This window comes from Cnephaeus nilssonii (genome assembly GCF_951640355.1).
Source record: "Cnephaeus nilssonii genome assembly, chromosome: 17".
Classification (NCBI taxonomy): domain Eukaryota; kingdom Metazoa; phylum Chordata; class Mammalia; order Chiroptera; family Vespertilionidae; genus Cnephaeus; species Cnephaeus nilssonii.
In genome coordinates this window covers 3,395,252-3,420,152 of record NC_137088.1, presented here as the reverse complement: position 1 = coordinate 3,420,152, position 24,901 = coordinate 3,395,252, and the positions used below count along the sequence as shown (strand labels likewise).

At 60.3% G+C, this 24,901-nt stretch overlaps 1 protein-coding gene across 1 annotated transcript in view; it reads left to right on the top strand.

The window, feature by feature from the left end:
* ITPR1 (inositol 1,4,5-trisphosphate receptor type 1) overlaps positions 1–24,901 on the top strand; it is a 175,367-nt gene that overhangs the window by 10,139 nt on the left and 140,327 nt on the right. Inside the window, exons 3-4 of the mRNA XM_079795762.1 lie at positions 6,758–6,865; positions 10,547–10,617. Of these exons, the coding sequence (XP_079651888.1) occupies positions 6,774–6,865; positions 10,547–10,617 (163 nt within the window). The 5' untranslated portion in view covers positions 6,758–6,773. The remainder of the gene's footprint in view (positions 1–6,757; positions 6,866–10,546; positions 10,618–24,901) is intronic.

The window sequence follows — 24,901 nt, the reverse complement described above, 5'->3', positions numbered from 1 at the left end:
GAGCCAGGTGGGGCCGTGGAGAGCCAGGGGGGCCGTGGAGAGCCAGGGTGCCTGTGGAGAGCCAGGTGGGCCCATGGAGAGCCGGGGGGGGGGGGGGGGCCGTGGAGAGCCATGGGGACCCGTGGAGAGCCGGGGGGGGGGGGCGTGGAGAGCCAGGGGGGTCCGTGGAGAGCCAGGGGATCCCGTGGAGAGCCAGGGGGGCCGTGGAGAGCCAGGGGGGGCCGTGGAGAGCCGGGGGGGTCCGTGGAGAGCCAGGGGGAGCCCGTGGAGAGCCAGGTGGGCCGTGGAGAGCCAGGGGGGCCCGTGGAGAGCCAGGGGGGCCGTGGAGAGCCGGGGGGGCCGTGGAGAACCGGGGGGGGGGGGGGGCCCATGTAGAAATGTGTGGACCAGCCCCTTAGATGGCTTTGGAGAGGTTGCTCTCCCGTGGGCATTGGGCTGGAAGCCTGCTGGTTGGTAACGAGGGGGCAGGGCGCAGGGAGGGGAGAGTTAGGTAGTGAACCAAGGTTGCTCTCAGGCTGTAAATGTGTGGCCGGGCCTGACCGCAGGGTGGGGGCCCCTGAGCAGGGGTCGGCCTCTTGGGCGCAGGCGGAGGTGGGACACCTGTGTGTCTGTATGCTCCTCTGGGGAGAAGGTGGAGAATGCCGCCGTGGGCCAGGGCCAGTGAGCTGCAGAATACCAAAGGCTCACAGAGGTCTTGGAGATGAAAACAGAGCAAACCTACGTCCCAGAGCAGTGGTTCTCATGCGGGGGGGGGGGGGGGGGGGAGGGGGGGCGGGGGGGGCGTCAGGGGGACCCTTGGCTGTATCTGGAGACCTTCCTGTTGTCACAACTGAGGGGAGACGGTGGCTCCTGGCCTCTCGTGGGTAGAGGCCAGGGATGCTGCTGAACCTCCAGCAACACAGGACGTGTCCCCACAGCAACGCGTGATGCGCCCCCAGATGTCAGGAGCCCCGAGGTGGGGAAGGCCGGCTGGAGTGTCTCCCACACCACAGGGCTCTGCTCGCCCGGGACAGTGACCTAACTGGCTGTGCCGGTTTCGCGTTTGTTTGGTTTCTGTGGTTCAGGCTGCGGGCAGAGGGGCATCCTCGGGCTGTTCGACCTGCACTTTTTAACAAACAGCCCTCCTGCCTCCCAGCCCCCAGGCATCAGTCGTGCTTTCTGGAGGCCGGTGGTCCAACTCTGGCCACTAATTGGCTGTGAGGCCTCCAAGGAACCACTCAGAGTTTGTTTTTGTTTTGTTTGTTTTTCTACCTATAAAAGGAGGAGTGTGGGCTCCGTCATCCCTACCCGGCCAGCGTCACGTTCCTGACGGCCTTGAGGCGCAGGGGACACGGAGATCAGGCAGGAGCGACAGTTCTCTGAGAAGGAACTGCGGACGCTGTGCCTGCTTCAGAGATGGGTGACAGCGGCCGTGTCTGGGACAAGGCCAGCGGGTGTATCTTTGCGTGTGTTTGGCTCTTGGGTCTCTGACGAGCAGCAGCCACGCCAGAGCGGCCCTGCAGGGCACGCAGCGGCCTCCCCGAGGCCTGCTCACCGGAGGCTGCTGGCCGCGTCCTCAGGGACTGGCTGGCTGAAAACGAAAGCAGAACGTGACTTTCTAGGCTCTGAGGGAAGTGCGGTTGCAGTGGAATGAGTTATCTCTGGACGGGCTCGCTGTGTGTCTGGGGACGGTCTGATTGGCCGCCGAAGGACAAGGTGGGGGCCAGCCCGGTGTCCCGCTCAGAACCCTGCGGCTCCTCCTCCTTGCAAAGAAAGACGAAATCTTCCAGGCTCTGCCCAGAGGAAGTTCCAGAGTTAACCGTGCGCGTGCCCGGCGGCAGAGCCGAGCCCCTGCCGGGGGCCGTTCCCTGGGCTGGAGGGGTCAGTGCAGGCGGCAGTGGGCTCTCTGCGGCTCCAGCCACATGACCATATATGTACCCGGCCTGGCGGCTGGTGCTGCCGGGCGGGCGTGGCCTCGGCCTGGCCGGGAGCCGGAGCCAGGGCCGGCCGAGCGCCCTTTTTCTGGGCACGCTCGCGTCTTCCCTCCCAAAGGCCTGTGGTCTGCCAGGCGCTGCCGCGGGGGCTGCTGACCTCAAAGCGAAGTGGTGCCTTTGGTACTGGTCACGGCTCTGGCCCCGAGGTCTGGCCCGGCTGCCGGGGACGGCTCCCTCCGGCTCTCGGCTCTCCGGGCGCTTTGAAGTCTCCATGCCCAGCCTTGCTCTCTTTAAAGGAAGCCTTTTGATGTGATTCTTCTAAAAACCACTTTTTAAAAAATATATTTTTATTGATTCAGAGAGGAAGGGAGATGGGAGAGAGAGAGAAACATCAATGATGAGAGAGAATCACGGATCGGCTGCCTCCTGCACGCCCCCTCCTGGGGATAGAACCCGCCACCTGGGCATGTGTGCCTGACGGGGAATCGAGCCACGATCTCCTGGTTCATAGGCCGATGCTCAATCACTGAGCCACGCCGGCCGGGCTTAAAACCATTTTTAAAGCGGCAGTGATGAAAGCAGCACGGGAAGGCTTTGGCACCGGCCCTGTGTTTGCCAGGAGGTGGAGGGGATGCGGCAATGCCAGGAAGGAGCAGGGAGGCTGCTGGGTTTCCATCGGCCACAGTTTTCAGCAGAATGACCTTCCAGGTGCTCTGGGGTCAGAGGGCAAACGTGGTGACGGAGGGTCGCCGCCGAGGGGGCTGTGTGGGATGAGCGGTCATCCCTCAGCCGGTGGTACTTGGGGTTTTTACTAGGAACAGTGGAGAGCGCGTGCTGCCGGAGTGGGCACTGACCTTGGCCACGTCCACGGATCGCACGGACCTGCTGGTTAGGGCTGATCTCACTGGACAGTGAGAGGTTTAGTAGCAGTAGTTTATGAGGGCAGAAAGTACAGCCGATTAGCCCTGGCCAGTTTGCGTCAGTGGCTAGAGCGTTGGCCTGCAGACGGAAGGGTCAGGGTCCAGGGTTCAATTTCTGGTCAAGGGCACGTACCTGGGTTGCAGGTTCCATCCCCGGCCGTGGTCGGGTGCGTGTGGGAGGCAACCAATTGATGTGCCTCTCTCACATCAATGTTTCTTTCTCCCCCTCCCCCCCCACTCCCTTCCACTCGCTCTAAAAAGCAGTGGAAAAAATATACTTGAGTGAGGATTAAAGAAAAAAACAGAGTGACAGCAAACAGTCCTGCTTCCTGTGTGCTAAGTAAGCCCCTTGTTCTCTTTGTCTCATTGAATCTCCAACACGGTTTCATGAGGTAAGTAAGCCCTCCTGGTGCCCATTCTGCAGATGAGGAAACTGAGGCCCAGAAGGAGGAAGCGTCTCGGTCAAGGTTACGAACTTCCCATCACACGGGGGAGAAATGCAGACTTTCATCCCGGCTTCTCTCTTCTCTGACCCCTCCTCCTCTCCCGCCCTGCCCCACCCCGGCCCAGGCCGGCTGGATTTCCCGGACTCCCGGCCCCTTCCCACCCCGGGGCCTCTGTACTAGTGGGTGCTCGCCCCTTTTTCTGCATGACTGCCTCCAGCTCGACTTTCAGGTCTCAGCTCGAATGTCTCGGCGTGTTCTCTCTGGCCAGCCCGGGTTAAGGTGTCGCCCATCGCGTCACCCAGTTTTCATCCCCATCATCGTATTTCTCGCTATCTGATGCTCCCGCCTGTTATGCCTGTTGACTGTCGGTGCGCCGTCACCGGGATACAGGTGCCCTGAGAACAGGGACCTTGAGCGGAGGAGGGGTCGCACACAGTAGGCGCTCAATAAATGTGTTGACTAAGAAGGAGGACTTGGGGTTCAGATCGAGGGGCCGTCTCGAAAGCCCTGGCCGGTCAGTTGTACATTTTGCATTTTAATCCTGTTCTAGCCAGTTTCTCATATTTATGCAGCGTGAGACCTGCGCACGCAGCCAGCGCCAAAGCAAACCTAAGGGACGTGTGTAGCAGCATTTCCAAACCTTTGGGTCTCAGGAGCTCTTTGCGTGCTTACCAATTCTTGAGGACCCCGGAGAACTCTCTCCCTTCCTCTCTGAAATCAATAAAAATATATTAAATTTTAAAAAATGGTCAAAGGTAAGGTAATTGGGTGCAGAAATGCAGGGTAGATTGGTAAGCCGTGCCCGAATGGTGCACAGCGGAGGGGGTGGGGGTGGGGTGGGGTGGGGGCAGCGTGGCTGTGTCCTGGGCTCCTGACACCAGTGCTTGGCAGGGCCTAGTGTAAGGGCAGTGGTTATGCCCCATCACTGACAGTCGGACTCCAGCACCCGGGGCAGGCGGCCTCATTGTAATGGAACGGAGACGGCTCCTGCGTGTCAGTGAAAACCTGCGTGCCTGGGTCTCGGGTCCGTCTGTGGGCTCGGCGTCCAGCGAGCCCCTGCGTTCCTGCCTGGCGTCCGCCGTGGAGGACGGCGGTACCTTAGGTGACTTCTCGGTTAATGAAAGGCTTCTAATTTAGTCTTCTTTCAGGAGCTGCTAACTTTTAAATTCTGAATTGTGTGTAGGCGAAAGTAGAGATTTTTTTTTTTTTTAGAAAAATGAATATAATGCAATTAGTTAAGTGTGTGCGGGAGAAATAGATGGGAAAAATTATAAGTGAGGTTTTTGCGGCAGCCGAAGCTTTTAGCAAAAGAAAAAAAAATCCAAAACTTATCTGGAGCTGCTTAGAACGAAGCGAACAGACTTCTTGTTCCGTGAGCTGTGCTTTCGCCGTCTTCACCCGGCGTGGAAGGGCTCTCTGCACGGAAGGACCATCCCTTCCCGGAGGCTCTCCCGCAGGGCCCGGGCCCGGTGGCGCTGGAAGAGGGGGTGGAGCTGGCCAGGCTGTGGGGCCTGTGGATGTGGGGCCGACGAGCAGTAAGCATCAGCCCCTCATGGGCTCGCACCCTCCTTCCAGACACCGAGGGTGGCCACCTCTCCCGCGGGGGGCCTGGCGCCCTTCGGTCAGGTGACCGGAGGTGAGGGGAGACCAGGGAGCAGGGCCCTCTGCTGTGTCCGGCCTGGACTCTGCTGGGACAAAGGCTCATGGGAGGGCGAGCGCGGAAGGAGAGAGGTGGCACCTGGACAAGGCCGGGCCGAGCGCACACCTGCCCCCTGCACCCCCCCCCCCCAGCGCACACCTGCCCCCTGCACCCCCCCAGCGCACACCTGCCCCCTGCCCCCCGCGACTCCCCAGGGTCCTGGGAGGCCAGAGTGTGCGGGGTGACTGCTCTGCCCCAGAATTCACACGGAGCTGTTTCCCCACAACCAGCCCAGGCTCGCCGGCTCCCCGCCTCCTGGTACGGCTTTCACCGTCCGCACACGGGGACGTGGGAATGGCCCTCACGTCTTAGTTGGTGCAGCCTGGTGGATGCCGTTTGAAACGCGGCTCTGCCTTTTGGTGTGAGATGCCCGGTGAGGGCGAGGTGGCCTGGGGACCGACGTGGTGTGCAGACGGGGCCTGGCCACCGGCCCCTGTGAACGTTAGGAGGCTGGCTCTTCGGTCTGACCGTGTGCCGTGCTGTGCACCAGGTTCACGCTCAATGAGGTGCTGTCTCCTGCAGCGCCGGGGCGGTGCTGGGGTGGACGGCTTGTTCCTTGTACTTCGCACACGCGTGGACCGGCTTCTTCAAGGGGCGGTGTCCGGGCCCCGCACTCCTGCCCCGGGAGAAGGGTGCTTCCCGCGCCTCCCGCTGCCCTGGCTGCGCAGTTCTTCTGGGAAGGCAACGCAGCCCCTGGAAGGCAATTCCAGGAGAGCCCCACCCCACCCCACCCCCGGCCATCGGCCGTCACAGTCCTCGGCTCTGCTGAGGGGGAGACGGGAGGGCAGACGTGGGGCGAGGCTCCGGGGTCTGGGTTTGCGGGAAAGGTCTGAGGAAGTCCCGGTTCCCTGCCTGTCTAATGGGTCACCTGCAGGCCACAGCAGCGCACCATCTTCCCATAGAAACGACTCGTGTTTTCAATGTCAGCTCCGCTTTTTATAACTGGCTCCCACTCCTCAGTCTTTATGGCTGTTCCCATGAGTCAGGCCCGTGTTTTTGTTGGTGTGCGTGTGCATGCGCACGCGTGTGTGTGTGTGTGTGTGTGTGAGAGAGAGAGAGAGAGAGAGAGAGAGAGAGAGAGATTTCTGGGCTGCAGAGATTTCCTGGAACTTATGAGCCGTTTCTAGGACTACCTGAACTTGGCGGGTGCATTTCTGACCCCTGGCTCCACGCCTGACCCCGGCTCCTACAGACCCGAGCCTTATTCCTCTCACCTGCCTGGGGAGGGGTGCAAGGAGGGGCCGGGCGCTTCTGGTGGAGGATGGGAAGGAAAGACACGGACATCCCCCTGGGAGAGTTGGGGTTCTGCGAAGGCCGCCGGAGCCTGGGGAGTCTGTCACCAGCTGTCACTCTGGTGGGCTCACTTTGCTGCTCGAGTACCGAGACCCCGGCCCCGCCAGGCCCCGGTCCTGTCCCGGGTGTTTCCTCCTGCCCGCTCCCCGCTCCGAGGCCCGCGGAGGATGTTCGTTTCAGGAGGCAGAGCGCCGGCTCCTGGTCGCCGCGGAGTTCTTGGCCGAGGTCCCCGCGGCCTCAGTCGCTGTTTGACTCCGAGGGCCCTCGGGGGCCGGATCGGGCCGGCCGTGGCCGTGGGAGAGGCAGGCCGAACGGCAGTACCATCCGGGGAAACGTGGCTGCCGCGGCCTCGCTTGGCTCATGCGGTTGCCTGCCGGCCACGCTGTGGAGAAGGGCGCGGAGCTAAGCCAGCTCGCAGGCACCTTCTCCCCCTCCGCTGCGCGTTCTTGTTCCTTCTCGTCACGTTGCCTGTTTTGCTTCGTCTAGGATCTTCGAGGAAGACATGTCGGACAAGATGTCGAGTTTCCTGCACATCGGGGACATATGTTCTCTGTACGCGGAGGGATCGACCAATGGCTTTATCAGCACGTTGGGGTAAGAGCACCCACTTCTGCGGCCGCGTCTGCCCGAGGCTGCGGTTTCGCTGCGAGGAGGACGCCGCGGGCTCCTCGGCTTTTCCCGGGGCGGGAGGAGCCACGAGCACCAGATCCCACGGCAGCTCAGCTCAGGCTTCGTCACCGTTCCCCCCCTTCCCGTAGCCGGGGGCGAGCTGAGGACGTGGGGTAGCGTCTGAGGTTCACGGTCACAGGCCCAGAGGCGCGCTGAGCCTCACCGAGCCCCGTCGTCGTCGGGCGGGGACGTGTGTCGTGGAAGCCGAGCCGGAAGCGCTCGGAGCCCATCTTTCTCGGGAGCGGAGCCTCCCGCTTCGAGGTGCCGCTGGCGTTTGAACGTTGCAAACGGCACCGAGTTCTGGAAGTCAGATGGTTGCCCTCCTGTGCTTGCTTCAGTTCTCAGCCAGCGTGGAGTGGTCCGACTGTTCCGTAATGTCCCCCTGTGAGTCTCGTCCCCTCCCCCTGTCGTGTAGAGGGGTTGGGCAGCACCGCCCCGGGGGGCGCGGGGACAGGATGCAGAAACGGGTGCTCAGCTCCAGAAGTCGGGGCGGCTGTGCTGTCGGTGAGCGGGAGCAGGGAGGCCGGGTGGCATTGCTGGGTTTGGCAGGAGCTCATCGCAAATAGACGGGGGGGAGGAGGCCGACAGCTCCTCCAAGAACGGCCCTCCTGGGAGCCAGGCCTTCCTGTGACCAGGGCTGTGATGGGACCGTGCACGCTCTCAGGAGGGTGTGCCTGTGTGTGTGTGTGTGTGTGTGCAGGGGGGATCCCGGCTCACGTTCCGGTCCCCTCGGCCTCAAGGAGCAGGTGCTGCAGATACAGAATTACAGCGCGGTCGGGCCCCGCGGTATAAAGAGTCCATTTTCAGGAGCCCCTCGATAAAAGATCGCCCGTGGCTCTTGGCAAAGAGGCCTTCTGTCGCTGGGGCCTCTCAGTCCCCTTTTCCTTTTCGGCCGATCCCTTCCATCTCCCCTTCCCTGTGGGGAGTCTCTCATCCTCCTCATCGTTCAGCGAGAACGGCGGCAGCTCTGATTCCGCGAGTCCCGTGGGCGTCCCCGGCAGGGTGCCTTCATCGCTGCACCCACGTGGGCCCCCCAGTCCCCAGGCAGCGCGGACGTGAGCCCCGCTGCTGTCGCCGTCCGTGGAGGCGAACCTCTGAGCAGCAGAGAGGATTGGCCACCTGCCCGGGGTCACAGCGCCGAGAGTCGGGGCTCCAGGACCACGCTCCTAAGGGTGCCCTTGGGGGGGCTGGCTTGCCCGACCGCCCTCCTCGCTCGCTGCCCACAGCTCTGACCTGGATGCCCTGTTAATCCTCCATCCCATAGTTCCTCCTTGGCCTCAAGTTCTTTTAATGGTGCCACCCCCTTCCAGCCCCCAGGCTCCCTGCCGGTCAGTGGAGAGCCCCCCGCAGCCCTGAAACTGGGGGGGGGGGGGTCCTTCCCCCGAGGCCTCTGCCTCCAGGGCGTCCGTGCGCAGGATTCGAGGAGGACCGAATTCTCTATGAGAGTTTCCCTCAGAAATTACCAGGAAATGGACGCTAAGCTCCTCCTCCTCCTCACTGGGGGGCCGAGGGGAGGGCAATGGTGGCTCCTCTTAACACTTCCCTCAGAGGCGTCCGTTCTTCCCGGTCCCCCGCACGCAGCATTGGAGGATAACTGGGATAAAAATGGATCTGGGAAATTCGCTTGACCGTTTTATTCCCCTCCTAATCCTTTCCCCGTGTTTGGACCCCGGGTGCGGATGTCGAGGCGTGGCCACGACTTGGGGGGACTCGGCCTCCTCCCAGCCCAGCTCCCTTCCTGTGAGGTGGTCCCCGCCCTCCGAGTGGCTCCATCCACACGTTGAGCTTCAGGGCGCGAGTGTGGGCACGTGCGCGTCGGAGGGGGCTCTGAGTCTCCTGCGGAGCTTGTTAGACTATGGGGTCCCCCCTGGGGCCCAGCTTCAGTCGGCCTGGGTGGTGGGGACCTGGATGAGGGTGGCTGAGAGCATCTCTCCTGAGACCTTGGGACAGGGAGCAGGGACGTGCCGTCGCCGCTCCTGCTGCCCGTAGGTGGCCGAGTGCCGTCCACAATCCCTTGGCCTCCAGCCCCCACGGGCCCTTCCTCCTGCCCCTTCCTCCTGGTTCCTGGGATCTGATGGCCCCACTGCACCAACACGCGGGGCTCGGGGCGCGTGGAGTGTCAGACTCGGCTCTTGATTTCTGCGTGAAAACCCAGGCCAGGGCCGCGCTGTCCTCGGGCGGCTCAGAGACAGCTGTGCTTTGGAGCCAACGGAGGAAACTGCTGGCTGCTGGGCTTCTCTGGACACAGGGTCCCCATCCATCGCCCCTGAGCCCCTGGCCTGGGCAGGCGCTGGACTCGGCCCGGCACCTTCCGGGCTGAGAGCAGGAGCTCCCTCCCTGGCGGCTCCTTCCTGGCCCGTGGGGATGGGGGGATGGGAGGGCAGAGAGCGCCTGCTGCTGAAGGCCGGGGTGGGGCGGGGACCTCGTGGAGAAGACGGGGCTCTGAGCAGGGCCTGGAGACAGTGGGATGTTAGGAGTGGAGGGGATTGTGGAGGGAGGAGCCGTCAGAGTAAAGGCCGGGGATTCGTGGCTCCTCGCTTTGGGGTAAGAGGGAGCCCGATGCCTGGGAGAGACCCCAGAAACGGCAGCCTGTCGGCTGGGAGCCAGCTCTGCGGTCCCTGGGAAGGCGAACGGGTCCTGGTCGCCGCGGTAGGGACGGGGACCCATCCTCCTTTCTTCACCTGCCCAAGCAGACCCTTTAGTTAGTGCTTCTGGAGGAATTGCATGCGCTCGGTGACAAGTCGGGGCCTTGAATCCGGGGTCCAGACTTCACTGGGGGCTGATAGTTATTTCTCATTTTTTCCACGTTCCCCGTTGGCCGCTTCTGAAGCCTCCACGTCCTTTCCTGTTTCCACGCATTGCGGTTCCCTCCGCCCGCAGCGCCCCCTGTCTTCCTCCGCCCGCGTTCTCTCTCCCGGTTCAGTTGGTGTGACCTCCTGGGCCCGGCTGCTCCCACAGCCTCCGTTAGTTCCTGGGGTACAGCCCGTGGGCTATAGTCTCCTGGTCAGTTTGCTCTTGGGGCTCCTGCACGAACCCTGAGATCCCTGAGGGCAGGGGCCTGGCACGAAGTAGGCCCTCCGCCGCCGCCGTTGGAGCGCACGACCCCTGGCGGTGCCTCCGGCTTGGGCATTGCCTCTGGGCTCGGGTCCACCCTGGACGTGGTTAGGAGGAGGAGCCACGGAAAACGGGCGCGGCGGCCCTGGCGGAGGCAGGAGCAGGGGCTGCTGGGGCAGGTTTCTGTGCCTGCAGGGGACCCTCTACCCCCGGGGAACCTGGCGTCTGTTTTTGGGCCAGGAATAGCCCCGGCCATTTTATTTTTTTTAATATATTTTTATTGATTTCAGAGAGGAGGGAGAGGGAGAGATAGAAACACCCATGATGAGAATCATGGATCGGCTGCCTCCTGCACGCCCCCTACTGGGGATGGAGCCCACAACCTGGGCATGTGCCCTGACCGGGAATTGAACCCTGACCTCCTGGTTCTTAGGTGGACACTTAGCCCCTGAGCCACACTGGTGGGCGTGGCTGTTTGATTTTTGCAGAGTGCTTAGGGTTCTATTTTCTTAGACGTGCCTTGATGTAGCATTTACCTTTTTTTTTTTGCAGGCTGGTCGACGACCGCTGTGTTGTGCAGCCGGAAACTGGAGACCTAAACAATCCGCCCAAGAAGTTCAGAGGTAAGGCGGCCGCCTCCCTGGAGAGGGCGGCTTCCTCCCGGGAAAATGTATGAAGCGCGCTGCGGTGTGCATGTGTGTGTGTTTTTTAAAAGCAATTGTGGGTTTACTTACTTACGTATATTTTTAAAAGTCTGATTTCCATTCAGAGCCTTTTGACCTCCTGAGCATGCATGAGGAAGTTCGGTCAGGATGGGGGTGGCGATGATGAGGTCTCCACCTGTCCTGCGAGCACGTGGGAGGGCGCCGGGTCAGGTTGAGGCCTCACCTGCGTGCGGCCGTCCCCCAGGCAGTTGCTCCCGTATTGGCCACAGGAAGCGTGTGACTTGGGCAGACCTTGCTGCCCGGTGTCGGGGGGTGTGCCCTCTGGTGCCCTTCAACCCCCAACCTGGGCGAGGCGTTCTGGCGGGACAGGTGGGCACTCTGCGGGCGCCGGCTCTCCGCCAGGCCTCCTGCATCTGGTGTCCTCGGGAGGCGGCTTCGTGAGTCCCACGAGGGTTGCAATGGAGCTGGTACCGGAGCTGGTAGAAGACGTCGCGGCTGTCTTCGTGGTGGTCGGGGAGGCTCGGCTCTAGCGGCGAGGTTTGATCAGGGAGCGCTTTTGAGGATCCCGAGGGGCTCCGGCGGCCAGGGTGGTGGAGGCGTGGGCCCGGCGCGGTGCCTGCCGAGCGGCCTCGTCCCGCAGGGCCCGCACCTGGCCGTTTGCACACTCCATCGTTCGAGTTAGAGGTTCTTGGTAGGTGACGTAGAAACCATGTTTTTGAATCAAAGCTGAAGACATGCGGATAAAATGGAGAGCCGTTCCGGGGCAGAGGGGCTGGTGCTGGCCGCGTCCCTGGGCACGGGGCTGTCGGCACGTCTTCCCCGGGGGCCGGTTGGAACAGAACGGGCGACAGGCCGGGTGGCAGGACCCCCGCTGCCTCCAGCCCTCCTCCGTGTCTCCGTCCACAGCCCCGTCCCGAACGCGGCCGAAGTGAGAACGTGGAGCCGCCGCCCCTAGTCCTGTCAGCCGCAGAGCTCTCCCTGCTCTGAGGAGCAGGCGTGCCTCAGTTTACCTTGAACAGGCCAAGACCGGTGGCCTCGGTGCCATTTTTAGCGCATGGAGCCGCCGTCCACCTTGTGAGGGGACAGGAACCCGCCCAGGCGGAGTCAGGCAGCCTGTCTGGGGTCACACAGCTGGGGGTGGGTGAGAGGCATCACCCGCGACTTTCAGAACCACCGGGTCTGAGTCCCACCCCCGGGGTGTGTGTTCGCAGCTGGCCCATGGCGCCTTCATCTGAGCCGCTGGGGAGCCGCCTGCCGTCTTTGGGGTTTGCTGCGGTGTCCCTCCTTTTCCTAAACTGGATTGGGGGCCCGCACAGCCCCCCGTGGCTCCGACCTGGGGTGTGTACTTTTGCAGGCCCCTCCTAACACCTGCCCCCCATTCGCTCGATAACCCAGGCCCCAGGACCAGGCTTCCTGGGATCCAGTCCAAGTCCCACTAAGTCTTAGCTGTGTGACACGTGACGTATTGCTCCACCTCCCTGACCCTTGGTGTTCTCATCTGTGAAATGGGAGAGTGGCCCTTGGTTGAGGGCTCAGTATGCCTGGCTGTTCTTCTCCTTTCATTTCCAGGACCTCGTACAGGGCCTGGTCCCCCTAGGGCAGTGGTCGGCAAACTGCAACTCGCGAGCCACATTCAGCTCTTTGGCCCCTTGAGTGTGGCTCTTCCACAAAATACCACGTGCGGGCGCGCACGTACAGTGCGATTGAAACTTCGTGGCCCATGCGCAGAAGTTGGTTTTCGGCTCTCAAAAGAAATTTCCATCGTTGTACTGTTGATATTTGGCTCTGTTGACTCATGAGTTTGCCCACCACGGCCCTCGGGGCAAGGACCTGCGTGTGACTGCTTAGCGACATGAGAAGAACCGTACGTTGTTTCTCTTCTTGACTTTAGGTGCTTTCCAGGGTCGGGGTGTGCACCTGGGCCCCATACACAGGCCAGTGACTCGATCGGTGACGTACTTTCTCTGAGGTTCTTTCCTCCCCCGTAAGCTGGGGAGAGCGGCTCCTTCCCTGGAGCGGTGACAGGATTGCAGACAGTAAGGTACAGAGCCAGAGTTCTTGGTTCACGAGCCTCGCTCAGTGACCGGGAGAGCTGCTGGGATAGCTGGGATAGCTAATAGATGCAGTTGCTTTTTTCTGCTAAAAGCACATTTCTAAGGAATTGCTTTTTTTTTTTTTTTTGCAATTCCCTCGGCTGTGCCGCCTGCCCCTGTGCATGTGCAGAGGATGGGACTGGCCGCACGCCTGCTTCTCGTCCGCCAAGCTTCTGCGTCACCCGCGCGGTTCAGTTCGGAGCGCCTCGGTCCCCGGGGGAGGAGGAGCGTGGAGGTGCCGAAGGATTCGGGCCCCTGGGTCCTGGGGTTGCCATGGCACTTTCGGGGTCCCGGCCTGCGGAAGGTGAGGCAGGGTCTCTCCCCTCCCTGACTGGTGTTGGCTGAGCCCAAGTCCCGAAAGAGCAGGGAAGGCAGACATCTGGTCGAAACCAGGAATAGAAACTCTGTGGTTAGTGAATTCCTTTCTCTGTGGGATCTTTCCCCCGTCCCCTCCCCCGCCCCTCCCCCTGCAGTGACATCTTCTGCGAAGGGAAGAGGGAGCCCGGCAGCCAGTCCCCTTCCTGGTCCCAGGACCCTGCTGCTTTCTTTACTTTTCTTTTTAAAACATGTCTTTATGGATTTCGGAGAGGAAGGGAGAGAGAGAGAGAGAGAGATAGAGAGAGAGAGAGAGAGAGAGAGATAGCAGCATCAATGATGAGAAAGAATCATTGATCGGCTGCCTCCTGCCCGCCCCACACTGGGGATCGAACCTGCAACCCGGGCATGTACCCTGACTGGGAATCCAACTGTGACCTCCTAGTTCCTAGGTCGATGCTCAACCCCTGAGCCGCGCCGGCCGGCTGGCCCCTGCTGTGTTCACCCTGACCTCAGGGCTGTGGCGCAGCGACAGGACTGGGGCTCTCGCGAAGTAGGAGGGGCTCTCGTGTGGCTCATGCTACCTGCGTGTGGTCCCCTCCTCCAGATTGGATCATCTCCCTCTGGTCCAAGAGGCTGACCTTGGCCCCGGATTCTCCCTCTGGTCCCAGGGCTGCCGTACCCTTGCCACCGCGTCAGAGCGGTGTCGGCCTGTGGGAAGGTCTCCGTTCAGCAGAGCAGCTGTTGGAGGGAAGCTCAGAGTCTGCGATGGGGGGCACGGGGCCGGGGGAGGGGTGCTGTGATGTCGGTCAGGGGTCTGTGTGAACTGGGAAGAGGCGGAGCGTGTTCTGGATAGGTCTCTCCCGTGTCCCCCGTTTCTTCTGTCTCCCCAACCCGGTGGGTTTCCCACACGGCAGTCACCAAGCGAATGTGAAAATGCTCGTGCAGCTCAAGTGGCTTCGAGGCCCTGCTCTGCCCCGCCGGCCGCCGGGCTCGGTGATGGGGCGGGGGCGGGGCGGCCCGGTGCGTGAAACCCGGTCCCCTTGCTTTCAGGAGCCTTAGGGTTTCATGGGGAAACAGACCCACATTGTGAACAACAGGAGCCAACATGAATAAAGCGTTTACTCAGCTGCGAGGGGCAGGCGTCGTGTCCCCATCTGCAGGTGAGCGTCTCCCCTCAGAGCGGTCAGCATCCCTGCACAGACCTACCGATCCCCTCTGTGCTCTTGGGGGCTCGGCCTTGAACCTCCCGGCAGCTTTGTGGGGGGACTCGAAGAAGCGCCCTCTTTCTAACCGAGTGAGAAATACTTCCGTGTCGCCCCCCTTCCCTGGTCACCGTCGGCGTGGAGTCAGGCTGAGGCGGATGCAGGAAAACCGAGACGGCCGAGGAGCACCGTCTGACCTGAGAGCCGGCGTCCAGCCAGCGTCTGCCGCCCCCGGCCCTGAGCCCGGAGGGAGGGGGGGGCGGGCAGGAGAGCCCTTTCACCTCTCTAGGCCTCAGTGTCCCCGTCGGATAAGTGCAGTTCCGGTGAAATGACTTCCCAGCACCCCTTGCAGCGTGGAACTGTGCGATGGGCTGGAAACGGCCGGTTACCGTGCCCCGGCCTCCGAGCAGGCTCCCGTGTCTCTGGGCTGCGGCCTTCTCTGTCAGGAGAAGACGAATGCCTGGGACCAGCCAGCCTTGCTCGGGGCCAGATGGGGACACGGCCAGGATACTGGGTGGCAAAGGTCCCGTGGACTAGGGTGGCCCTCACCGCTCCCTGGCTCAGCTGTCTCTCAACCCCCCCGCCCCCCCCCCCCCTTCACTGCACTTTGTCTTATTTGTTGCTAAGCAACATTCTTTTTTTTTTTTCCTTTAGGCAAAGCATGCAAGGAATGAATCCATATCTCATTTAGTTTTAAGTACTCACATGCAAGGGGGCGGGGGGCTCACTTCACGTGTTTTGTGTGTTTTGGTTCTAAGCCGTGATGGGCCTTAAGCAGGGGGACGGGGCTGCGCTGCTACCGTCGGGAGAAATAAGGCGGAAACACGTGTATTTAGGGCGCGTGTCCAGCGGGGGCCTCGGGGATTGGAGGTGTGTGGGGGCCGCTTGGTGGGGAAGCCTCCTGCAACTTGTACCGTGTTCAAAAAATCAATTCGAATTTAATAAAAAGATTAGTAGGTTTTAAATAACCCTCATTTCGGATTTACCAGCTTATCTGTCTCCCACGGACAGACTCTGTGGGGAGGGAACACTCTGTCATTTGCATCAGTCCCCGGAGGCAGGGATGCTCACAGCGGCTCACAGCCGCGGGGATGGTGCCCGAGGCTCCACTATGCTGGCGTCCCACACGCCCCTCGCCCCTCGCGGATCTCTGCCCGCCCGCTCGCCCGGAGCTTCGAGGTGCATGTCTGCAGGTGCTCGGCATGCTGGGCACGGGCGGGGGCAGCCGATGCCCTTCGGTGTCCGGACAGCTTCCTTGTTGGACACCCGAGTCACCCACGGAGCGGAGACCCCAGACCCCGCTGGATGCCCTTTGACCTGTAACAGCTCGTCTGCTAACAGAGAACAGAGTTCAGCTCTGGAGGCAAAGGCTGCTTTTAGTGCCACAGGTGCATTGGCGCGGTCACCTGATTGAGCCTCAGCAATGCCCCTGTGGCTTCCTTCCGGGGGCAAGGCTGATGGGGACGGTGTGTGGGGGGGGGTGGACAGGTGTCCTGGGACCATTTGTCTCCTGGGAGCGGAGCGCCAGGCTTCTCTGACCGCCCCGGCAGCTCTGACGAAGACGGGTTGAGTCGCTTAAGCGTATGAGAGCGCTTCCTTTCTTCCCAGACGGGGAGACGAGACGCAGGAAGTGTCTGGGGTCCAAGAGCAAATCTGCGTGGAAGTTGGGGCTGGGACGCACCCCGGTGTCCCCCGCTCTGTCCTGTAGGCTGCTGCGTTTGGGCCACAGACTTAAAACAATTATTCTTGTCCCATCACCCTGTGGAGTTAATCCCCATCTGTTTTCCATGAATGCCGGTAATTGTGACCGCCTCGCCTGGTGCTTACATGCATGAGTTCATTTAACCGGTTTGACTTGTATCGCTTCCTTTCTGTTCCTTTCCCACCCCCATCGCCCCCCGCCAGGCAGCTGCCGTGCGCAGAAGGCTTACCCTCCTTTGACGGGTGGGAAAACTGGCCACGAGATGCTGAGCGCTGGGTCCAAGCTTACACAGAAGCGCCAGAGCCAGGACTCGAACCCGGACCATCTGACATCAGCAGCCTTCCCTTTCAGACCTGCTCCAGCCTGCCCGTGGGAGGGGACTGAGCTACCGGGTTCCTTAACCAGTGTCCTCCTCTGTTACCCCCGATGTGGCATTCTGTGATACGTTGACACAGGCGCAAATGTCTGTAACACGCTAGAGACACACGCTAACTGCCTGCCTGGTCATGTCCCGTGCAGCACGTGCCGCGCTGTCTTCTGTTTTTATGGATTTTGCAGCGTCTGGAGGGACCAGGTTTCAGTGTGCGCCCCCCGGCCCGGTGCCGGCGTCAGGCTGCCTTCCCTGCGTGGCCCTGAGCTCCCAGGAGAAGGCACGCCCCGTGGCTCCTTCCTCGGGGGCCGTGGCCGTGGCCGTGGCCGGGGGAGGCACCTCTCTCTGGGGCAGAGGCCGCCCGGCTCCCGGAGAAGCGAAGGCTGTGCCTGCGCCCCTGGCACTGGTTTGGGGAGGTGCGTGCGGGGGGCCACCGGTGTGGGCAGGAGACGCCGTCCCATCAGACACCCCAGCTGCTTTCCGTGGAGGCCGGCGCAGAGACGCTCCCGTTCGAGCCGCTGCAGTGGTGGAGGGAGAGTGAGCTGGGCAGTTCCTCCCTCTGGGAGATGTAGAGGTTCCTTTTCTCACCTGGAAATCTTCTGGGTCCATGTGAGTTCCAGTCTGAGTGCTTGTGAAATATCTGGGTGCTCGGTGCTAAAATTATACGCGTCTAAAAATGGGATCGGGGATGAGACTCGATCCTGAGCTCGCTGGGAGGCCTGCTGGCAGATTTCCGAGGCTGGGGTCCCTCCCTCCCCCCTGAACATTCCCAGAAGCTCAGACTTTCAGGTGAAGGGCCCACATCCGGTTAGCCACGCGGTGCGGGCCCTCCGCCCCCCCACTCTTGGCCTTGGCTTCAGTCTTGTCGACAGAAAATACTGGGGTTTTGTTGCCATAGTTTCAGTGAAAAATTTGACCTTCGCTACAATAACATACAGTTAGAAGGAACCAGCTAATCGGTTTTCTAAAATTAGGTGCTCCAGCGCAGGGACCAGTAGGAACAGGGCACTCAGTTAAATATTATGCGCAGGTACTGGCCGCCCCGGGGAGCGCCGCCCTGGAGCCGAGTCAGGGCGGGAGGGCCTCGCCGTCCGTCTGGCGCGGGTCTGTGTAAGCCAGAACTTTCCTTTCTTTTTGGCTAATGTGAGCATTGCCTTATTGTCAGATGTCAGCAGTGAGTATGGGGAGCTGAGAGAGAGAGAGGGAGAGAGAGAGAGAGAGAGAGAGAGAGAGAGAGAGAGAGAGAGAAAGAGAGAGAGAGAGAGAGAGTTCCCGCCATCCCTGGGGGCGCAGACCATGGAGAGGACGCTTGTTGGTGACCTGGAGGTTGGCTTGGAGACAAGGAGAGGCGTTTGGAAAGCTACTCCTTGTCTGGAATCTGGGTGTTGGAGCAACAAGGTTCTAGACTCTTGTTCCTTCGAAAGCTGACGGTGTGATTCAGGGGCCGGCACCTCCTCCCGCTCTGGTCCCTCATCCCCACTCCCGAGCCCAGCTGTGGCTCCTCCCCTCACCCGCATCCCTCTGTCCCTCAGTCCCTGAGCGCGGATTTGGCTCTGAGTGATGGTCCCTCTGTGGATTATGTAAAACTTGCATCTCCCCTCAGTCCCTCCCCCGAGAGAACCTCTGCAGCGGCCCGTCGCTGTGGCGATGGCTGAAATGTTACCAGGCTGTGCCCCCCTGGAGCCGGGGTACCGTTTCTAGTGCGAGGTGGGGTTCAGTTTCCGCGGTTCCAGGACATACATTCAAGCCCTCGTTGGCGTCCTTGCCTACCTGTGTCGTCCCCTGCGCAGAGGTGCGGCCGCGTGCAGCTGTTTGCGGCTGACCGCTGTCTGTGAACGTGGCTCAGGCTTCTGCACGCCCATGTCAGCACAGCCCATACATTTCCTCTCTCCATTTTATTTTTACGATTTTAGCTTTTTTTTTCTTTTACCTTAAAACAATTCTTTTTCTTAAAAAAAAATGTATTTTTTAATTGATTTCAGAAAGGAAGGGAGAAGGGGAGAGAGAAAGAAACATCAATGATGAGAGAGAATCATGGATCAGCTGCCTCCTGCACGCCTCCCACTGGGGATCGAGCCCACAACCCGGCACGTGCCCTGACCAGGAATTGAACGGTGACCTCTTGGCTCATAGGTCAACGCTCAACCGCAGGGCCACGTGGGCCAGGCCAGTTCTTTAATACAATTTGAAATGTGGGGTATATTTAAGAGAAGATAACTTTCCCTTTGACGTGTTTTCCACCGTTTTGCATGCTTCTGCATTGGCATCTGAGCGACTCAGTGGAAAATATGTCCTTGGCAGACTCGGAGGAAGTCTCAGAGGTCCTTGGGTTGCGCAAGCTGCCTGGCTGTTTACAAGGTCACCTACCTGGACGGACGGGCGAAACGGTGCTGCCATGAGGGATTTGCAGTCGTAGAGGGGGGATGAGTGAGAACCACTTGGAGGATTATTCTCGGGGAAGGTTGAATCCTAGACACGTTTTCTTTGATGGTCATTGTTGTTCGCTCTCTCTCTCTCCCTCTCTCTCTCTCTCTCTCTCTCTCTCTCTCTCTCTCATCCTCACCTGAGGACATTTTTCCCCATTGCTTTTCAGAGAGAGTGGAAGGGAGGGAAGGAGGGAGAGAGAGGAGAGAGACACGTTGATGTGAGAGAGATACATCGACTGGTTGCCTCCTGCACGCGCCCCACCCGGGGTGGGAGGGATGGGATGGTGGGGAGGGAACCTGCAACCCAGGTACAGGCCGTTGACTGGGAATCAAACCCGAGGCCCTTTGGTGCTCGGGCCGGCGCTCTGACCATTGAGGAACACGGGCCAGGGCTGTTGCCACCTCCTCCGTCAGGTCACTGTGCCCAGATCATTTGAATTCATCCCAATAGCTGTTCAGAGAAGACGCAGTTAGAGAGCGTGCTGAAGCGGCAGTGAACGCATGGTGCTTCCCAACGGCCGGCTTCTTGACCCGCAGGTGTTCAGGCCCTGGCGTCGGAGAGGGTCATTGGGTTGGGGTAGTGAGCGGGTATCGCTGGAGGGGGTGGGTGTGTCGGGTTGGCTGGTGAGGTGGTGAGCTCCTCAGACTTGATTCTGGCCCAGCCTGCGTGAGCTGGCTCCCACAGCAGGCGGGTTTCGTTGGCTCAAGCAGTCCTGGCCCCTCGGCTGAGTTGTACGAAGGGCCCCGCAGCAGGGCTCAGGCCGGGGGCACCCTCAGCCGGGAGCAGGCCGGGGGCACCCTCAGCCGGGAGCAGGCTGGGGGCACCCTCAGCAGGGCTCAGGCCGGGGGCACCCTCAGCCCGGAGCAGGCCGGGGCACCCTCAGCCGGGAGCAGGCCGGGGCACCCTCAGCCGGGAGCAGGCCGGGGCACCCTCAGCCGGGAGCAGGCCGGGGCACCCTCAGCCGGGAGCAGGCCGGGGCACCCTCAGCCGGGAGCAGGCCGGGGCACCCTCAGCAGCGGGGCCTGTGTCCGGCTGCGCCCCTTCCTCTCCCCGCACATCTGCTGCTGCGTGTCCTTGTGCTGCTCTGGGGTTGGGGTTGCTGTGCTCCGAGCTTGAGCCCTGCTTTCCTGCCCTCGGAGCGGGTGGTGGGTGTATCATCCGTTGGTACCATGTTTCCTGACTGTTGGGTCGCCCAGTGAGTAAGCCGGCTCGTCATGCGTGTTCTTTATGGCCAGGTTAACCACCGATTCACCTATCCTGCGCCTTTTTTCTCGGCTTGGTTTTGTAAGTTGCGTTTTTCTAGACGTTTACTTGTGTCACCTGAGGTTTCGATCCTGTAGTGTCCTCTGGCTTTCTTGTTAGTCCCTGAAGTGTCGGTGTGGTTTGGTCCCTGCGTTGGGTTTAAGACACCCCCCCCCCCCCCCCCCCCGCGACGCCCACTGTAATTCCCAGAACCTGTGCGCACGTCCCCTTATTGGGCAAAAGGCACGTCGCAGGCGTGACTGAGTGAAGGGCCAGGAGGAGGCCACCTTGTCTGGGATTTGCAGGTGCGTCCGACGATGCAATCGCAGGTCCTCACGGGAGGGAGGCGGGAAGAGCAGGGCCTTAGGAGGAGGCAGGGGGATGGAAGCAACAGGTGGGAGCGAGGCAGCGGGGAGCCCAGGAGAGCAGGAGCCGGGACAGGAGCCGGAGGAATGCGGCCCTGCCTTGGTGTTAGGCTTCATGCCATCCAGAGAAGAGGGTTGTGTTGCTTTAAGCCACTGTGATGTTGGTAATTTGTGACGGTATCAACAGGACTCCCATGATACTGTTCCTAAGAATACTTAGCAGTAGTTGTGCACTAAATGAAGAATAAATCGTTCCTGGACACGTTTTTTCGTGTCCTTGTTCCTAAGAAAAACGCATGTTGGCTTTATGGACTCTCTCTAGGTTGCTGTTAAAGTTCCCTAATTTCTGCCTTTTCTTCCTCCCCTGCCTGGGATTCGCTCCGCTCTTCCCTGAGGCTCTGACGTCGGGGGATCAGGTGTGAGCCTTCTCCGCTGTCACGTGGGCCTCTCACTACCCGTTCCCGCCAGGCAAGCATGCCAAACTCAACGGCTGACACAGGCCAAATACGCGAGGCACGCGGCCCGCGGGCCGAGTCTGACAGGCTTGCCCTGAGGGGTGCTGTCCTTGTGGCCCACATAGCGTGAGGTTTCCTGGTTTTGTTACTGACTTCCGATGTTTTCTCACATCCACGGTCATTTCCAAAACCTGCGTGTTGTCTCGGGGTTCTCTGTTTTCAGCTGTGCGGGGTCTGGGGCCTGGGGAGTCCTGCCGTCTCGCCTTTTAGAAAGCGTTCGATGCCCGGGTTTGTGCTGGTCAGATCACAGGGTCCGGATCAGTCCTTTGAAACCGGGAAGTCTCGTTTGTGGCCTCCCACGTGACCGGCTCCTGCACCTGTCCTGCCGGGTTTGCGGGAACGGGGGTTTCCGGCCTGGGGCAGTGTCCTCGTCGGCGTGGGCTGGGTTTGGTTTTGGTGAGGCGGACGCGTCCGTTGTGGAAAGACGGCGTTTGCGGTTACGGAGCTGTCCGGCCCTGCCCGTGGTGGGGGTAACACAGCACCTGCCTGTCTCGTAGAGCGTGCACCACGGGGAAGAGTGCGTTTTACTGCATGAAAACGGTTCTCACAGGTTGACAGATTCCCGTGAGGAAGGTGGACGTGCAGTTTTAGCTGGAAGTTTACAAGGTCCTTCCTGTTTGTTTGTTTTCAGTTTGTGGGAGTTACTCTGGTCAAGGCTGACCGTGCAGAACGGTTTTAACCTCCTGGTGAGCTGGGCGTTTTATGATGATGGAGGGGACATTTTAACCTGTTTTATGTCTCGAAGTCTGTTTTTTTTTTTTCTGTATGAATATACCCACCCCAGCATTGTTTCAGTTAGTATGTATTTGATATAACTTTTTTTAAGTGATCTGTCCTTAAGTTTTAGAGGCGTCTCTCATAAACTGCACACAACCCGATTTTAAAAACTATTCCAACCATCGTCGGCTATTAATTAGAATGATGGTTTCGGATATATAGTCTTAGTTGTTTTTCTTTTTATCTCAGTTTTCTTCCTTTCTTGCCTTCTTTAAATTTCATTGAAGGTGTGGTTGTTCTCCATTCCATTTTTCTTTTTTATTAGCTTGAGGGTTATACTTTATGTATTTATTGTAGCCGTTACCCCACATGTCTCATTGTGCGCACTGAATGAAGCCTAAATAACTACCATCATTTTCTGCTGTTCTACAAGAACCTTAGAACATTTCCGTTCCCTTCACCTTTCCCAGTCTATGCTCTTGGTGTTCATAATGCTAGTGCTTTTTGCATTTTTTATTTAAACTTGCATATTAGGTATGATTTTGTTTCATATGGTCACTTTTTTTACTGACTTACAAATTAGTAAATATTTACTCGACCTTTTATCTGGGATAATTATCTTCCTGCTTCAAGAACACCCTGGCTTTTGCATGTTGGGGACAGGCGGGTGTGGTTGTGGTATCACAGACTCTGACTTGGGTTCAAACATTAGCTGCTTTTTTTAAATAGGTATATATTTTCTCATTGGCTTTAGGGAGAGGGGAAGGGAGAGGGAGAGAGAGAAACATCACTGCATCGACATGGATTGGCTGCCTCCTGCTCTACCCCCCCACCCCCACCCCCTGCTGGGGATCCAGCCCACAACCCCAGCGTGCGCCCCTGGCTGGGAATTGAAGGGACGCCCCTCACCACGGAGACACACCTGCCGGGCCAAACACGCGCTTTGCTGTTGACTCCACGCTAAGATCGTTGAGGCTCAGTCACTTAAGCTGTAAACCAGTCTCTCTGTTTATTTATTTATTTTTATTTTTTATTTTTTTTAAATTTCTTTATTGATTAAGGTGTCACATATTTGTCCTCATCCCCCCATTCCCATCCCACACCCCTCCCCATGGATGCCCCAACCCCCTGTTGAACTTAACCATTGGTTAGGCTCATATGCATGCACACAAGACCTTTGGTTGATCTCTCCCCCCTCCCCCCACCCTCCCCTATCCTCCCTCTGAGGCCCGATAGTCCGATCGATGCCTCCTTGTTTCTGGTTCTGTTCTTGTTCATCAGTCTATGTTGTTCATCATTTCCCCTAGATGAGCGAAATCATGTGTCACTAGAGATATACTTATAAGAATTGAATGTGCGACGAGCAATAATAGTTATGCTGACAGGCAAATGAATCAGTCTGTAGTGAGTTTCTTTCTGGACCAACAGTTCTTTTGAGACCCAATATCAATGTCCACCAGTTCCTTATGAGTACATGTCGGCACTGACCCCTCAGCTCTGGATGGTGGACAAATGGTGGTAATGCAGGTCCGACTCCCTCTGGTTTGGTCTCGGCCGGGCCCAGGGGCACGGCTTCACCCGGATCCAGGGGCCCACGGCCTCACCCGGACCCGGGACCCAGCCTCACCCGGATCCAGGGGCACACGGCCTCGCCCAGACCCAGGATTCAGCTTCACCCGGACCCAGGGGCGCATGGCCTCACCCGGACCCAGGGGCGCGTGGCCTCTCCTGGGCCCGGGACCCAGCCTCACCCGGATCCAGGGGCCCACAGCCTCGCCCGGACCCGGGATCTAGCTTCTAGCTTCCCCCGGACCCAGGGGCGCGTGGCCTCTCCCAGACCCAGGGTCGCGTGGCCTCACCCGGATCCAGGGGCCCACGGCCTCACCCGGACCCGGGGCCCAGGCTCACCCGGATCCAGGGGCCCACGGCCTCACCCGGACCCGGGACAGTCTCTCTGTTTAAACAGATGGTTTGTGAGCGGCTCGCAAGCGCTCACTGGCAACCCCTTCCTGTGCCGTTCCACTTGGGGTGTAAGTCACCCTCGGCCAGAGGGTTCCGCCTCAGGCACAGGTGGAGCAGGCCCCCCGCTTCCGTGCGGGAGGGCCTGGCACACGCTCGGGCGCTTTACGTCACACGGAAACGGCGGTTCCCTCTGGCCCCCTCGGGAGCCCAGCGCGGGCGTGGCTCAGGCGGGCGCCTGCCCAGCACCAGCCTCCGACCGCCTCTTGCTCCTGGTGCATTTATACCCAGACGCCCCCTGAACCCCGAGCCCTGACAGGGTTATGGGGGGGGGGCACTGAGGAGAGCACCCTTTGTTTTTCCCCCGTCTGGGGCCGACCCGGAGCCGCTCAGGTCTGCCTGTGTCCCGGGTGATGTTAACCCGACCCTCGTCAGACCCGGGATGGAGAGGCGGGCCTCGCCAGGGTTACATTGCAATGGATTTGCAACGGATTGAAAAGCGACAGTCGAATTGGGTTAATTAATTGAGAACGATGTCTCTCCGGCAGCATTCGTCTGCTTGTACAACCCCCCCCACCCCTCCCTCTCCCCACCCCCGCTGGGGTTCGTTCCACACCGGGGTTTCCTGTCCCACGACATTTCCCAGCTTCCCAGCCACGCCATCCCAGAGCTCGGGAAGCGACAGGGTGCGCACGTGCGTGGACCTGGGGAGTCGTCTCTCTGACAGCGGCGCGGTCCTCTCCTCTCCTCCCAGGGCCTTTAGTTCCGTCTGGGTCCTCCAGCTGCTTCGTATCCCTCACGCACAAAACCAATCCCCCCACCCCCAGCCCGCCCCCCAGCCCGCCCCCCAGCCCGCCCCCCAGCCCGCATGCCTCCACAGGAAGCGAAGAATGAACCCTCTGTCCCCGCGACTGGAGCGCTGCCAGGGTCTGTTTCTCTGGTCACCTCAGCCCTTCAAGGTGGCGTGAAGGACGTTTCATGGGGGGGGAGGCGGGGGGGAGACGAGGTGTCCCAAGTCACGCCTTTCATTTCGAGGCTGGACTTCGGGGCGAGGGCTAAGTGATCTTTTCGTGGAGAAGCCCTCAGACCCCCGCCTCCTCTGCACGGCGGGGACACGGGCTCTGTGTCCGGTTTGCATGTGACACTCGCGGATCTGTAAACACGGGAAGGAATCCGGGCCTTAGCGCTCCTCCCGGGAGAGGGGGCGAGGCCGGTGTGTGTTCTCAGGTGACGCAAGGGCTCTTCCCGGGACAGCTCGGCGGGTCCCTGCCCTGGGCCGCGGGGGGCGGGGCGCCTGAGCCTTCTGGGCCCCTGGGCGTCGGTGAGCCCCTG